Here is a 17,037-nt window from a genome sequence, read left to right on the forward strand (position 1 = left end):
ATGCCATTTTCCTTTAAGAACGTACTTCTAGGTTCAAGACTGCACTGCATACCAAATAAAAATCTCCCACCTACTTCAAAATGTAAATTGAGCTTGTTCAGCAGCAGCCTGAAGCCCTGCATTGTTTGCTGCCGGAAGTGTGAGCTGAAGAGGACAGACATTCCCTCTGCTCAGCGGGAGCATTAAGCTGTGTTCTGCCCTTGTTGCATTATTAATGGCACAATGTTTTTATGTTGCAGATGGCTAAGAGCTAGGAAGGCACATTCAAGACCATGATGTCTCAGTTTCCCACAGCCATGAATGGTAAGCAGCTTGATCTGGGTTCATTTATGTTGGGTTGAAGAGTGCTTTTTGTCTCTCTTTTTAATATCAATATTATTAGTAAATTTAACTGGTTGTAACATATGCATCAGTGTTTTGGTCAACTTGCTGTAGCACATCTACTGTTGCTTATAGGCTGTGATTTATAGTCTGTACTCTACAGGAATTGGAGGAATTCAGCATAAGCGTGTACTGCAGTATAATTAAGAGTGCAGATATGCCTGGAGCATCTAGTAATTTTAGATCATTTAAAGGATTATTACACACCAATGTGTGACTGTATTTTTGAATACTGAATGACTACAGATGAGGAATAAACGAAGTAATCATTAATTAATGGAATACGTATCTGAGTTTACATAATATGGCAAAAGATTTTGATATGTTTTAATTAAACTAAATAATATTTACCATATCTAAAAGTAAAGTATTTCAATTAATTGATTATTCATAATCAATGCAGAATGTGCTCAAAAATATGCAGAAAAATCTTAAATATTTTCCCTCTTAATTTTATGTTCTGTTGTCATGCCAAATAATGCAGAAGCTCATGGGTTTTTTCCCTGTTTCCTTTCAAAGACATACTTCAGGTGAAAATTTAAAAGATGCTATGCAAGTGCTGCCTATGTGATAGTCAGTTGGATCTCTCTGTTTCTAAAGGGAATGGTCTGAGTTAAAGAACCATACTGCTAAATCTTCTGAGAAATTGGAAGTTTGTATACTGTGTTACCTGGTGACTTCATTGCTACTATTAAAGTTACCCAAAAATGAAAAGAAAGATTAGAGGCAAGACATGCTCTGTCTGCCAAATGGGGGAAATCTGACAGTTGGGTAAAAAATGTGCAGTTTATCTGGTTTGTTGTTTGAGGGGATTTAATATAAGAAAGACTAAGTTTCTAGTAGCTAATTTAAAAGTTCATAACTATTAAGGTAAGTGAGGGTGATTAGGATAAGGTATTTTACATGCAAAATAAAAATATTTTGAGTCTTAAATATAGGACAAAAATTTAACTATACAGCCATGTTATAGAGGTGTTAAATAAAATGTTATATAAAACCATTAATGTGCTGTTCACCAACACATTGTTATACTGTAAATGGTAATTGTAGCTGCATCCAGAAGTAATGTTTCAGTTTTGCTTTAAAAATTAGTATAGTAGTAGAAGTTAGAACAAAAGAAATCCATGTATTGCATACATGAATTCTTAGGCAAAACAAGATGGGTACCAGATTGTCTTTTCCAATTCCTTGGACAGATGGGACAGAAACTTGGTGGAGGAGTCCTGTTTTATTTTTGCTGTTGTTGGGCTTTTTTGTTGTTTATTTTTTAAAGTGCTGGTTCTCTGGCATTATTCCCCACCCCAAATCCCATGGTAACCCTTCTGGTGATTCAGGGCTGGCTAGCGTATCTCCAGACATTGTCCCCTTGCTGTCCCTATAGTGAATTATTTGTGCCTAAAGTTAATGCAGTCTTGTGCTTTGTCTTCACATACATCACACCCCCCCACACTTCACTTGGGCACTGGGAGAAGGCTGTAGGGAGCAAAGAAACAGCATTGAGGAACAGGGCCTCCAGACCTCAAAAATCTGTTGGTTTAGGGAGCTGAACCACTTCTCAATCTGTAGCGGAACAAACCTTGCTCCCTCTCCCCTGTTCTCAAGGGAACAGTGTCAAGTAAACTTAAGGCGATTCCCCTCAGAGAGTTTACAGTCTAATGTGTGAAATTTGTTCCTTTAGTTAAACCACTTCCTTGTGCAGCACATCTGAGTGCATGTAGCTATTCAGTCATATTGTTTAATCAGAATTAAGTGCATTTGAAAAGTTAGGTGGAGAGAAGTTTAAAGTCTTACTGAGATTTCATGGTAAATATTGAACAACCTTTTCTGTAGAATCTATTCTGTTTGTGTAGCCTGTATTCTTCTTCCCTGTTTTTAAATGACTAATGCTATTTCAATTAAAACAGGATTATCTGCTTCTACCACTTATTCCTCAACTGAAGTAATTTGAATTATGCAGCTCATCCCAAATGAGTGCCAATAAAATCTCAGTACCACACAAAAATGGCTGCTATATGAAAATAATTCAGAAGTTTAGATTGTTACAGGTAGTTTTGGTGGAACTAGATTAGAGGGAGAAGTGCGGTGAGCTGGTTAAAGGTACATGACAATGTAAGATATTGCGACTTATACCATGCAGATCACCATATAGAGGTGAATATCTGTTCTGCAGAAATAGTGTGGTCCAGTGGATAAGCTGTTGGACTGTGAGTTGGAGACCAGGGTTGTATTCTCAGCTCTGACATTCACTCTCTGTGAAACCTTAGGCGTATGTTTCCTATTATTTGTATTGGGGTAGTGCCCACAATACCCAATCAACCTCTGTGTGCAACCATTTCCAATCTGTAAAATGGGGATAATGAGACACACTTTTGCAAAATGCTTTGAAGTATATAGATGAGGAGGGGTGTGTGTGTGAGTGTGAGGGGAAACTTCTCAGTGCATGGAAACACCTAACAGAGCCATTCTGAGGCTGTGTCCCAATATCCAAATAGCTGAGAGTTTGATATAAGCTCCGATCTGCTGTCATACAACTAAGCCAATAAGAAGCCAAGAGCACATGAGCCAGCTAGCAACAAATGTCCTATTTTTATGCAAATACCCTTTACTAGTAATAATAATAAAATAAAATAAATAATTTTCTCTAAGTTTTATTATTCATATTATCATAGCAGAAGGTCTGTCTAATTTTCCTGTGTGCCATAAAAGCAAAACTTTACATCACTCCAAGACTTGAATTGACTTTTATTTTGCTACTTATTTGCATAGGTTTAAAATGACTATTAAAGGAGGTAAGGCATTATGAAGCCCATATGTAATCTTGAGAAGTACAGAATATGAAGCTTGTTCTTCTCAAATGTTCCTTCAGTGAAGAGATACAGCTCTATGATGGAAGGTGAGGAGGACCTGTTTACAAAGAACATGAAGGCCAAATACTGTAGTTTGTACTTTTCACAATTATGGGGTGAGCTGAACTTTAGGTGCCATTTAGTCCCTCTCATGTCTATAGCTTTGGGGACATGTTTTTCTACCTTCACCCCTCTCTGGGTGGAACTACACAATCCTACCACTCTGAGACTGAATCTCTGAGCTGCAAACCCCTGTTTACCATCCGTGTTAACACAACAGGCCCAGCTGTTTGGCACTTGAAAGTCCTTTTCCTCTGGGAGCCTATGACAGTGGCTGATTAAAGTGACTCAAAAACAGCTTCTTCAAAACAAAGTATTATTTATTGATTCACCCAAAGGTACATAGCAGTCAGAGATGGGCTAAAATGGTAAAGGCCTATATTTCTCCTTACCTAACCCTTAATCTTTCTTTGCTATGTTTGAAAGTACCATTCAGCGCAGTTATTTCCATCTCTATGCTGGGAGAAGCAGACTACCCTGCTGTAGCACACCTTCTGTGATTCTCTGTCAGAGAGTCACTTACAGCAATTACTGCCCACTCAACCCCCTTCTTCCCCAGGCCAGAATCTTTAAGGTTTTAATATTTCTTTTGATCCTGGGATTTGATCTAGGAAGAATAAACTTCCCATCCTAGCTGGAGCCAGGCAGAGGATAGTCCCCAGTTAATTGCTTCGCCATTGTTTCTTCAGGAACCCTTGATATTCTCTTGGACTGTACCTTATTTTACTGTTGGTTTTTGTTTTTGTTTCCTGTTTGTTATCCTCCAACAGCCTCCTTTGATTTAACTTCTTCTTATGGTCAGGGTGACTAATATCACACAAGTAAACTGAGGTGCACCTGATATTCATGAAAATAATACACATTAACTCACTCATTCTCCACATTTGTCCAACCCCGTGACTTGAATTGGATTTTACTAACTGAAAATAGAGTTAGGTCTAATAACGTTAGCCTTACTTCGGCATCCTGGAGACTAGCCTAGGCATTAAGGGATTGAGTGAAATTTCGGTTCCATTTAAGTCAAATGATAAGACTCCCAAGATGCAAATGATACATTAAACATCAACATTGTTAAATATTTCACTGCTCATCAAAGCATGTAAAAGGAGTGGAAGTATATTATGAAGCTCTAAACCAGCTCTTCCCAAAATGGGAATAGGGCATGAAGAACTTCTTAAGCAGGCACAAAAGATTTATAAATTAAGGTATGTAAGACTTTAACTTCACATGGTGAAGTTGCAGGGGGCTGGGAGTGTGGTCAGTTTCATTTTCCTGAAGGAGGGCTAAGCTTTCAAAAGTTTGGAAAATGCTTTAGTAGACATCGTCATGGCAAATTGCAAAGGGATGTGGCCTCCTTGCAAATCAAACACTATCTGGCTTGATCTCTGGCAAGGAGCATACAATGGTCTGATTGAATATTTAGTTTATGTCCATCGTGGGCCGTCTGGTCTCGCCACTGAAGCTTTTGGTATCCACATGAAATATTATTGTAAGCTATGATAAGTGTTATGGATCATTGTAACTTACAGAAAACTGGTACTGGATGAAATGGTATCTTGTAATGTCTGCTAATATTCCCTTCTCTGGTCACTATGGCCTATCCATTTGGAACAATGATTCAATAATATTAATTAATACTGGCACAGTGAGTTCACGTTTAGCCCTCTAATTATTATGCAAAGAATAAATGCATGTTGTTTTCTTTGCAGTAATCTGTTAAGTGTATTCATTCTGTGATGCGCTGTGTTAATTAGAAATTGTGTAGGTTCAGGCCTTTCAGTATATCAAGTAGGGTGGATTGATTTAAATCACCAAGAAAATCATTGATTTAAATCAAGTTTCCCACTGATAGTTCTTCACATATTTCTTAAACAGTGGTGCAAATCTGATCACTAAAACATGTTGATTTACAACTCAGTACAGCATTTTACAACACCTTGGAGGGTATACTTTGTGTAATTTTTTAATAACTTGATTTTTATTAATTTAGGAAATAGTATATTATACTCATTACCTGTGTCAAGCTACAGATGCAAGCAGCAGTACATTAGGAATTGTAAGAACTAAATCACACACTCAAACACAATAGCACTTATAGTTTATTAAACTAAATCTTAAATGTTACTTAAATGTTTCACATTTGCAGTTGCAGCAGTCTCATGAGTTGCCGGCTGACAGCTGACCTTAAACTTTTTTTTTTTCCCCTTAATTTTCAAATTTGATTAACTCTAACAGACAAGTTATCACAACACTAAACGTACGCTGTCCTTAAAACTTCTACAACTACTTCTCATCTTCCCCAGTTCTACTGTCATTTTTATTCAGAGACTGAAACAGAAATAAGAGTTTTCCTGCTTTTTCAACTACTAGTCGATTTCTTAGCTTTGAGTGAATAATACCAAACGATGAAAATATTCTCTCTGTGCCTGCAGAGGAAGCTACTGTTGTGAAAAGTTGGCTTAGCAACTGAAGGAACTCTGTTTCAAGGCACCTGGCTAATGATTTCCAGCAATTCAGGAGAGTGACTTTGTTCAAAACATCATCAGTAAACATGTACTGTTTAAATGGTTCTGCTCCAGCCCTGAAATTTATTGTGACTGGCATAACTGTGGAGTGATTTTGAGATGCCCATGCTATGGCATGCCATCTTCAGAATTTGGCATTTACTTTTGTATCTGGGGTTGAGAATGTTCACAAGAAAATGAGGTGGAGTTAGTGCTTGATCCATTCGCTTCTTTATTGCCTGCAGTTTAACTTTCTGGTGAGGTATTTCTTTCTTCAGTGTCTCTTGAAGTGCCTTCCAAATTTCGACAGCATCAGAAATGCAGCAACAATTTCTCTGAAGTTTGTTTAAGGCTATGGATATAGGCTTCTGTATACTGAGCATATCTTCTACATTCCTCTTTAATCCAATGTTAGATACTTTGGATGAGATACTTCCATCTATTTTATCACAGTTTTCTTCACAAAGTTTTCTGAGAATAGGCCAGTTCTTAATAAATTGTTCAAAACAATCAACCACAGAATTCCATCGACCATCTTGAGGGAGAATTAGTTTGGATCCTCCTACTCTCTTCAGTGAAGGTGAAGAAAAATGGTTGTTACGGAAGTATTTTGTGACTTCAATGATATTTTCTTTTATTACTAGAGAAGATGTATTTAAGTCTTTGGCTAAAAGATGCATTCAATGGGCACTGCAGCCATATGTTATTAAGGAGTCTCCTTCCATTTTTTCTTCTAAGTATCTTCTCGTCTTTGCCACGTTTGCAGCATTGAGTGAATAATACCAAACAATGAAAATATTCTCTCTGTGCCCTTAAGTCAGTGTCTTAACTAATTCCTCTCCTTGCTTAGCCCAGCTCCACCACCACCACCACATAAGCACAGAACAACAACAATCCTATCCAGCCTGTGTCTTTCTTTGCACATTTAGTCTGCTGAGAAACAGAAACTGAAACAGAAACTGAAAGCCCAGAACTTTCAAGAAGCAAGAGCTGGTAGTTAGGCTGGACAGACTAGAGCCATTAATTCATTTTTATGAGACTGTAAGTGTAGCTTTAGCATGTTTGTGATGAGATTTAATTGTAACTGTTACTTTTTAAATGAGAGAGAAATTTAGTATTTTATTGATGTTTTTTAAAAAGAATAATAATTGATTTTTGTCCACCCTGATACCAAGTCAGTTCCTCAGCACACTTGCTATTTTGTTTTTATTAAATAGTAATTTTAAGTCCTACTTAAGAAAGAGAGTAGGAGTTGATGGAAAACTTGACATCAAAACTGAAAGTCTAAAAGAAGTGTGTGTCAAACTGGTCCTCATTTAGATAGGATTTTATTGGTTAACTTTACAGAGAATGATTTAATGTTCCTGAAGAAAACGTGTGCAGTGCACCAAGGTTGGGCATCCACTACATATATGTATATGTGTGTTTACAAATCTTTAAAAATAGGAAGGTTAAAACTTGTTTCTCTGTTGAATGGTATCCAACAACCCCTGGTTAGTCAGGATGTTCAATTTGTAAAATTGAGCTTACATTAAAATCACCATGCTTTTATCTTTTTAAACGCATTTTTTCCCTCACACTCTTAATTTAATTTTTTTAAATGTCATCTCTGTCTAGAATACCATTTTGATTTCTTTTATTTATAAAACAAGTATTTTAGTGTCACCAAAAACTGCAACTTTTGGTAAGTGTGAACTGGTATGACAAAGCATGGGTTGTATCTTCTTCTTTGGGACTATAGAATAACTTTGCTAGGCAATGAAAGATTTTTGTTGTTGCCACAGAAGTATGTATTTTACAATAAATCTGCAAGCTCTGGAGAAAATATCAGTGTGATTTGCTGCATGTATGAACTTCCTCTCTCTAATATAATTGGTATAACATTGGAATGTCAGCAATATGCCTCATATTTCGTTTCTCAGATTCCAAGAACAGTGTAGACGAAGGTGGGTCTGGATTGAGGGACAGGTGGACAGTAGGCTTTAGCCTTACACAGGACTTGAAAAAGTTACTCAGCTCTACTAGCACAAGGACTAAGCCTACTAGTTGGTCAGGGTGAAAAATATTTGTGCCACCAAGCTGCCTCCTTCCCATTTAAAGACATAAAACAGTAGTGTACTGTATTTAGTTGTAATATGCTGTCAATCAATTTAATAAATGCTTTTAAAATGTAACTTACTACTAGGTTAGTCAAGTGTTGTTGTTGTTTATTATTTGTATTACCGTAGTGCCTAGGAGCCCTAGGCGTAGACTAACACCCCATTGTGCCAGGCACTGTGCAAATGCAGAACAAAAAGACAGTCCCTGTTGCAAAGAGTTTACAATCCAAGTATAAGACAAGAAACAGCAGATGGTGGAGTACAAGGAACCAAGGAGACAGTGGTTTCACTCAACCTTTTCTTTCTGTTTTCTATAATAAATCATGGTGTATCTTTTCCTGAGCTGTCTTCAATGTATGTTTCTTTTTTTCCTTCTCTCTTTCCCTTTCTCTAGGTTGTATTCTCTGCCTTCTCCCCTGTATTTTTTATGTTTGCTTTTCTTCCCAGGCCAAGTTCCCAAAATCTGTCTGTATCCTACTACTTTTATAAACTCAACCCATCAAACTGTCCTCCTGTTTCCACCCTCCCTCATCCATGCATCCACATTTAGAACTTGGAAATGTTACCAAACGCCTGCTATCCAGAGAATTAAACCTACTAGCAACAGACATGTGCAAAAGATAGGGAGATCTCACTTTTCAATAACAACTCTACCCTCACTCAGCATCAGGTTGCTACAAGAAAGGCATTTCCCTTTCTCTGTCCGTACTCCAGTCCTCATTTTTGAGTCCTGTTCCCCACTGAATAATTCCTTTCTGCTACTGCTCATTGCTTTCCCAAACTCCAGCAGAATTAAATTGACCTGATTCTTGTCAGTTTTACTGTAACCCACAAAGATTTGATAAATAGTAGCTAAACTAATCATGGTCTTGTCGTTTTAATTGTGCTGTGGTTTTAGTAAGCTCTGAGCAGCAGCAGCAGCAGTGAAAGTGTTCTGTGGATTTAGAAGGCCGTCATTGCATCAGTTTACACTCTGTTTACATTTGGTATGTTTTCTTTTCAGCCATAATGGCTAGCAATGTACTTATTCTTTCTAAATGAAAGCTTAGATTCTATAGAAAGTTATGGAACTCATCTAGGAAAGCTTCTTATATGCCCTAAATGAAAGAAAAAAGTGGATTTTTCAAGACCAGGAGGGTTTGACAGCTTGGTGTGGGAGAGTTTGGCAAAACAGACTCAGTTTTTGTGTTTATAACATCATTTATGTAAAATTTTCCATATCCTTCCTTGAATTCATATGTGGCTGAACATCCTGGGATACTTCTGGGTGACTGGGTTTCTTGTTGGGTAATGGAGTCAGGTTGAATTCTTTGTGTGGTGGGCAAGGTTGTAGAAGGGTTCTTCAGCTGAGAGCAATCATTGGGGCCATGACTTTCTTTTTAAGTATATGTTGGAGCACTGACTGCATAGAGGACTTCTGAAATGAGAGAGACAGGTCATCAGAATATACTGGAACTAGAATAAAATAAGAGCTCAATATAATTTTGGCAGATCCTGAGTCAGCAGATAAAAATGTGTTTGTTATTTTTCCATACATAGTGTTTAAAATCATTTGTTGCATTTGCCCTAAATGAGAATTATTCTCTCTCAGTAGTGGATTATAGCAATTGCTTTCCAAATCTGAGAAAAAGGTACTAAAGCTTATCTGAAGATCCACCTGATTTCCTTATGCATGGTAGTGCTTGAAGTCCAGAGACAAGAAGAGGTTAGGTTCAACCTGGTATGTGTACCAATATACTGAGGCACAAAAGAAGAAATAGGAAAAGTTAAATTTGATTTCTTTTGCAAGCGTTGTAGACTAGAATAATAATTATAGCTTTCCAAAGAAAAACATTGTTTCTTGATTCAGAATGGGCTTTCATAAAACAGTGTGGAATGAGTTTTCACAGTTATTTATTACCAATGTATGTGAGAAATGAAAGAAAATTAACAAGGTTCTAATGGTGACAATTTTATAGATCTTCTTGCTGCTACAAGAGAATGGAAAAACAAAATACTAATTAAATAAAAACGTGAATGCAGTTACATAAATAGCAAAGAATGTAAATTCTTTGGGATGAGGTAATTTCTTTGCTCTATATTTATACTGTGCCACGATGGGGCCCTAGCCGCTGAGTGCCACCACAACAGAAATTGTGTTCTGCCCTGTAGATAAAAATAAGTAATAAGTTAGTGATAAATAAGAACCAACTTGGATTTGTCAAGAACAAATTGTGTCAAGCCATACCAGTTTCTTTCTTTGACAGAGTACTGGCCTACTGGATGGGGGATGCGGTGGATGTGATATATCTTGATTTTAGTAAGGCTTTTGTTGCAATCTTGCATGACATTCCCATAAATAAACTAGGGAAATGTGGTCTAGAATAGATGAAATTACTGTCATCTGAGTGCACAACTTGTTGAAAAACTATACTTCAAGTAGTTATCGATATTTTGCAGTTAAACTGAGGGAAACATATCTGGTGGCATCCCTCAGAGGACTAACTGTCCTTTTTCTGGTACTATTCAATATTTTCATTAATGACTTAGATAATGAAGTTGAGAGTACGCTTATAACATTTGCAGATGAAACCAAACTGGAAGGGATTGCAAGCACTTTAGAACACAGGATTAGAATTCAAAACAATCTTCACAAATTGGAGAGTTGGTCTGAAATCAACAAGATGAAATTCAATAAAGACAATTGCAAAGTGCGAGACTTAAGAAGGAAAAATCAAATGCACAACTGCAGAACGGGGAATAGCCAGCTAGGCAGTAGTACTAGAGAAAAGGATCAGGGAGTTAGAGTGGATCACAAATTCAATATGAGACAACTATGTGATACAGTTGTGAAAAAGACTAATATCATTCTGGGGTGTATTAATAGGAATGTTGCATGTAAGCCATAGGAGGAATTGTGCCACTCTTCTTGGCAATGATGAGGCCTCAGCTGGAATACTGAGTCCAGTTTCCGGGGCCACACTTTAGGAAAGATGTGGATAAATTGGAGAGAGTCCAGAGGAGAGCAACAAAAGTGATAAAAGGTTTAGAAAACCTGACCTATGAGGAAAAGTTTTTTAAAAAATTGGGCATATTCAGTCTTGAGAAAAGAAGAGTGAAAGGGGACTTCATACCAGTCTTCAAATATGTTAAGGGCTATAATAAAAATGACGGTGATCAGTTGTTCCCCATGTCCACTGAAGAAGTAATTGGCTTACTCTGCAACAAGGGAGATTTAGGTTAAATATTAAGAAAAACTTGCTTTCTACAAAGAAAGTTAAATACTGAAATGGGTTACTAAGAAAGGTTGTGCAACCTGTTCTTAAAAACCTCCAGTGACTGGGATTTCACAAACATCTGTCAGGGATGGTCTAGATTTACTTGGTCCTGCCTCAGCGTAGGGGGCTGGACTAGATGGCCTTTCCAGTTGTGTTCCAGTCCTTCATTTCTCTAATTCTGTGATTCTGTAATTAAGTAATGGTGAACACACCATTATATAATCAGTTTTAAGAATGATATAATATTTAGTTAAATAACTTCATAGGGGTATTGTGAAGCTTAATGTTATGCTTTTTTAAGTTAAAAAGCATTATATAATTACTGATTATCATGACTTATGTGGAGCAGGAACTCACCTCCAATTTACGTTTATTATCTCTCGGGAATTAATTAAATCCGTAGCTTGCTGGAGTATAGTTTTGATTATAAAGAGAGCTGAGTAGCAAAAAACATCTTACCATCAGCAAAGAAATAACTCTTATGAATGTCTGAGAGAAATATGAAGACTTTTTTTTCAAATGGAAAAGCAATATCGTGACCCTATTGCCACCAGTACAGGCTGCTGTGTAGCTACCCCTCTTCCAAAGAGGTAGGTAGCAACCAATAAGAGGCATTTTGCATCTTCAAGACTCTTTGCTGCTAAGCTCCCAATTTCTTTTGCTGTCATGATTATTCTTTATTTATGATTGCTCATGATTAAAGAAAGCATAGATGTTTCTCCTTCCCTGGTTTGATTCATCATAGTTCAGAAGCAGAATGAGCAAGATGGCCCATAAAAGCAATGTTCAAACGAAAGTGGATAAGAACTATCAGTCTGATGCAATATTAGGTTTAATACCAGCTTCCTTTTCACCCTCTTAGAAGCAGGCCCCACCATTCTCTCTTGGCCATGTGCACAGCTGAGAGCAGACTCTTCTTTTTTTTTTTTTTTTTTTTTTTTTTATTTAAGATGCCATGTGATTTCAAGCATAATTTCTGGTGTGTTCTCACTCCAAAGCCTCCAAGGACCCCACAATGAATATTGAACTGACCTGATCCTTCTTTTATGGAGATAAGTAAATGTGAGTTCTCAAGACGTGGGCCATTAGCTGACTTAGCCTTGGTCTACACAAGGAACTTAGGTCTGTATAACTATGTTGTTCAGGAGCATGAAAAAAACCACTGCTTCTCGGGGAGATGCAGTACCTATGCCAGTGGGAGAACCCCTTCTCTTGGTGTAGGTAATGCCTTCACTGAATTGCTACAACGGCACAGCTGCAGTGGTACCACTATAATGGTTCATTTGTAGACAAGCCCTTAAAAGCACTGAGAGTTTCTAACACTTAATCCTTTACATGTCTCCTTGTCAGACTGCACATGTGCTATGCAAATAATCCATGTAGATCTTGAATTCTTGAATATATTACAGAACTCTGAAATAGATAAGCAAAGGGAGCCTATACATGTGTTTCTTCCTTCCCACAACATCCCACCTCTCCAGACTTAAGCCTCTAAGGAATGAATAAGATTGAGGGCTTTGGACTCTGAGTCCAGACTTCCTTTGTCTAACCTGAGGAATCCTTGCAAGTATTAAGCAACTTTAATATTATGTAACAGTTGTCATCTTATTAGTTTGATGTATTTATAGAGAACAGTTGTATCTCCCCTCAGCCTTCTTTGGGTTAGGCTAGACTTGTTAAGTCTCCTCTTACCATTGAACTTGTGAATGTGTTTAGGTTCTGAACCATTTTGTTGTTGTTTCTCAGTCAAGACCATAGGCAAGAGAGCCCTTTTTCTGTTTCTAGGCAGCCTGCTTCAGAAGAGAATTAAAATACATTTGTACAAGGGAAAAAATTTGGGATGTTGCTTTTACGATCATTTTCTATACCTCTCTAGCCACTCTACCATGCAGTTTTTATAGTGCTTTGTTGTTAGCGCCTTTCGTAACACAGATCTGTATTGGCCAGACTAATAAACTGCTGCAAGCACAATCCACACTACATGCTACTGTATGTGTGTGTGTCTCACCACTCTCATATATTTAGAACCTGTAATGATTGCTTCTATAATTTTTGCTGCTGTCATCAGGAATTGTTTGGTTTGTACACTTTCTTTCTAGTACCCCACTACCCTTCTATTTGGTTAGCTATTACTCTCTCCATATTAAGCAGCAGAAATAAAGAATTTAATATGTTAATAAGCCAGGATAGTTGTGTTCCTAACAAGATGTCAAGAGAAGAGACCAGCTCTCCTCCTTTATACATGAAAGCAGAGTAAGGTTTCCAGGGACATCAGGTGAATAGCACTGTTAGGAGGTAGTGTATATTGAAGCGTAGGTTAAGCTCATGCATGTTGATTTTGGTGTGAGTCCTGAAAACTAGGAGGGCTTTCTGGAAAACAAAATTAATGGAGGGAGTCCTCCAAAACATTAAATACATTCCCAATTTTGAAATTGGAACGGCACTTAGAAAACCTCAAAGCACTGGAAGTGTTGTGTAGACTTTTAAAGCAACTAATAGTAGTACTAATAGTAGACACTACTAGTAGTGTTCTACTAAAGGAATCCTTTTTTCAAACTAGTTTTTCAATGGGAAGGAGGAATTATTTGATGGACAATCGAATAGTTTTATGGAAACCTTGATACTGAATTATGAGTTCATTTTTAGAATTTTTTTATTTCATTTGGTGATGCTTTTGATTTTTTCCTTGGGAATTTTGGCCAGTTTGGTTGAATGAAAATTGAGATCTAGTGAAAAGTTTCCCCCCAAATAAAAGTTTGCCCCACACTTGGCCACATTTTTTAAAACAAATTTCAATTTTAATATTTGCATCCTGCTCAGTGACTTCTAACTATTGCTTATCCCATGTGCATACCCCATTCCTTCTAGGATGGAATTAGGTACTTTGAAAATTCTCCCTAGTTAATCCATATAACACAACATAAAGAACACGTGTTGTAGTAAATGTAAAAACTAATGAAAGGGGTAACTGTCAGTTTGAGTTGGTGTTGTTTTACATGTAATTTATCTTTTTCAAGCTTAAATGAAATTATATGCTATAAAAAGTTTTAAAAGGTAATACACAATTTCACCACTTTGTAGAATAAAAGTGATTTGTTATTTTTTGTTTTAAAGCAACAATTTTGATTTTACAGTGTTGGGAAAAAATAGCACAAATCCTGTAGTTGGCAGCTGCAGTGCATTAGCCTTCTCTCTGAGACCCTTTAAACCGTGGGGTTCTCAACCAGGGGTACGGAGAGGTCTTCCAGGGGATACATCAACTCATCTAGATATTTGCCTAGTTTTACAATGAGCTACATAAAAACATTAGCAAAGTCAGTGCAAACTAAAATTTCACACAATTACTTGTTTATACTGTGCTATATACTATACAGTGAAATGTAAGTACAATAGTTATATTCCAGTTGATTTATTTTATAATTGTATGGTAAAAATGAGAAAGTAAGCAATTTTTCACTAATAGTGTGCTGTGATACTTTTGTATTTTTGTGTCTGATTTTGTAAGCAAGTAGTTTTAAGTGAGGTGGAACAGGGGATACACAAAACAAATCAAACTCTTGAAAGGGGCACAGTAGTCTGGAAAGGTTGAGAGCCACTGCTTTTAAACAGCATTATTTGTTTACCAGTGAACCAAGGAAATATTTGGTTCACACAAAGTGGCATGAGCAACATGCTTCCTGCCTAAGCTGTGAACAATCAGCAGTGGAAGGAAGCTGCTGTACACCAGCTTTCAAAAGACAGCATAACTTTTTTGAAAGCAGAGTATAAGACAAGCCAGATGGTGAACTCATTCAGCTCAGACCACATCTGGGAGGAAAGTTTCAGTGTTTCAGAAGTATTCTTGCCAAAGGGAGCAGGGTGTGTCATAGAAGCTCTTGATCTAATTTTGTCTCTTAAAAAACAAAGATTTAATTTCCCAATTGACAGACTGTTTTTTATTTTTACATAATATTTTCAATGTATTATTTTTAGGAGGCCCAAATATGTGGGCTATCACCTCTGAAGAGCGAGCAAAGCATGACAAGCAGTTTGATAGCCTTAAACCCATAGGAGGATATATTACAGGTTAGTTTATGTTATACATTAACTTCTGTGTGCACTAAAGTACCTGTGTAAAACAGTTTGAAAACCTGCACCCTTGTTCAGCCATTTGTTTGCTGTATGACTAATTACCATGCTGTTTTATCATAAAGCACAGGTTTTTATTACAAACTCTTACATTCACAGGATTGTAAACATTGTTTTGGCTGACATCTGGCATAGAATGCCTTTGCAAAGGGGACATCCTTCTTATTAACCTCTGCCCTAATGCAGCCAACCATCTTTTGCTGCTATCCTATCCAATTTCATAAGATAAGTAGAGTCAGACCAGGTCAGTGCTTGGATGGGAGGCTGCCAAGGAAAACTGATTGAAGTTGCTGCAGCAAATGACATTGGTGATTGAGGAAGGGGCAGTCTTCCTTCTGAATGGTGTTGAGGGGCACTGTGCTGCTGGAGTTTTAATTTTTGGTATGAGATGTAAAACTAAGGTCCTGACAACTTGTGTTCATTAAAGAGCCTATGGAATTTACCATAAGTAACTGAGTATTAACCTCAGTGCCTTCCCCAAATTCCAACTTGGGTAATTACATTCTGCCTACCTGTACTCTTCTGGCATTTTCAGTTGCATTGAACATTTTTCTTCTCCTAAAATGCTAGTGTTGCTATTCACTGTTAAAAATCTGCTGTGTTCCATCCCAGAAAAGGCTGGAATTCAGTGGTGAAGGATCACTTAGGTATTTGTAACATGCTTTGAGATGAAAGGCATTATGTCAATGTAAGAATATATTTCCTGCATACACATGAATGCCAAACCTTGAAAACTGACTAATGTGAATACACAAGAATTTTTGTTTTACTATGCATGTATTTAACAGTGTGATCCATACTGATAGGTGTGAAACTTGGTGTGGATTTGAACAAGTCATAGCCCTTCCCGGAAATATTGAGTAATAAAAGTCTGTCTGTCCGGAATTGTGTGTTATATACCGAATGTTTTTTTTAAAGTTTTCTCCTGTAGATTGAAGAGATAGTAGTGAACAAAATTAGACTGCAATAAAAAATATACTGTTCTCCCCCTCATTCCCACCACCTCAAAAAAAAAAAAAAAAAAAAGTCAGTGAGTCTAAGACTGAATACTCCATCAACTCCATCCATTACATTGTACTGTTGTAAGCTCTTGGCTGCTCTTGATTTATGACATATTAAACAGCTGTTTATAGCTCATTTAATACGCTTCTTGGAGTCAAGATTACAAAATACATTAGTACATGCAAACTGCTGTCACCAAAAGCTTGTTACATAGTTCTAAATATTCAAAAGAACTCAGTATGCAACCTGCTGAGCTCTTTTGAAAATTCTGGCTTTAATAAATATCTGTGACTTTATTGTAAAGTATTAATACAATGTCTAGTCCTTTCATCTTTTATCACAGGTGATCAAGCACGTACCTTTTTCTTGCAGTCAGGTCTACCATCACCAGTCCTAGCTGATATATGGTAAGGCTTTTTAAAATATATATAAAAACAAGAATGGTGCCTGAACTCACTTATTTCAATATATAATTGTCATCATATTTAAGCTTCAGTCTGTTATAATAGTTGAAGAAATTAAAGTAATGGAAGTAATGGAAGTAATGGAACTTGAGTAAAAATGAATGTGGTGGTATAAAAAACGAATAATGACAGACAACCTTGATTGCATTTCTTACATAATTAGTGGTTTAAGGGAATACAGTACATGTACACTTTTAGTCCATGATCCTGCAGTTGGACTCAGTGGGGCTGTGTTGTATGAATAGGTCTGTCTGAGCAGATCTGATTACAGATCTGTGGCCACACTTGCTTTTTAA

The 17,037-nt window shown here is 37.0% G+C and overlaps 1 protein-coding gene across 4 annotated transcripts in view; it reads left to right on the top strand.

Annotated features, from left to right (window-relative positions):
• Positions 1 to 263: 263 nt before the first annotated feature.
• ITSN2 (intersectin 2) overlaps positions 264 to 17,037 on the top strand; it is a 95,116-nt gene continuing 78,342 nt past the window's right edge. For all 4 annotated transcript variants that reach the window (XR_010919051.1, XM_067544679.1, XM_067544677.1 and 1 more), the window contains exons 1-3: positions 264 to 303; positions 15,120 to 15,212; positions 16,621 to 16,684. Coding sequence is in view for 3 of the 4 variants with exons in the window: in XM_067544679.1 (XP_067400780.1) it covers positions 273 to 303; positions 15,120 to 15,212; positions 16,621 to 16,684 (188 nt within the window). In the remaining variant the exon portion in view is untranslated. The remainder of the gene's footprint in view (positions 304 to 15,119; positions 15,213 to 16,620; positions 16,685 to 17,037) is intronic.

Source organism: Emydura macquarii, unplaced genomic scaffold (assembly GCF_026122565.2).
Source record: "Emydura macquarii macquarii isolate MOO-44397 ecotype Brisbane River unplaced genomic scaffold, CSIRO-AGI_Emac_v2 contig_1027, whole genome shotgun sequence".
Taxonomy (NCBI): domain Eukaryota; kingdom Metazoa; phylum Chordata; order Testudines; family Chelidae; genus Emydura; species Emydura macquarii.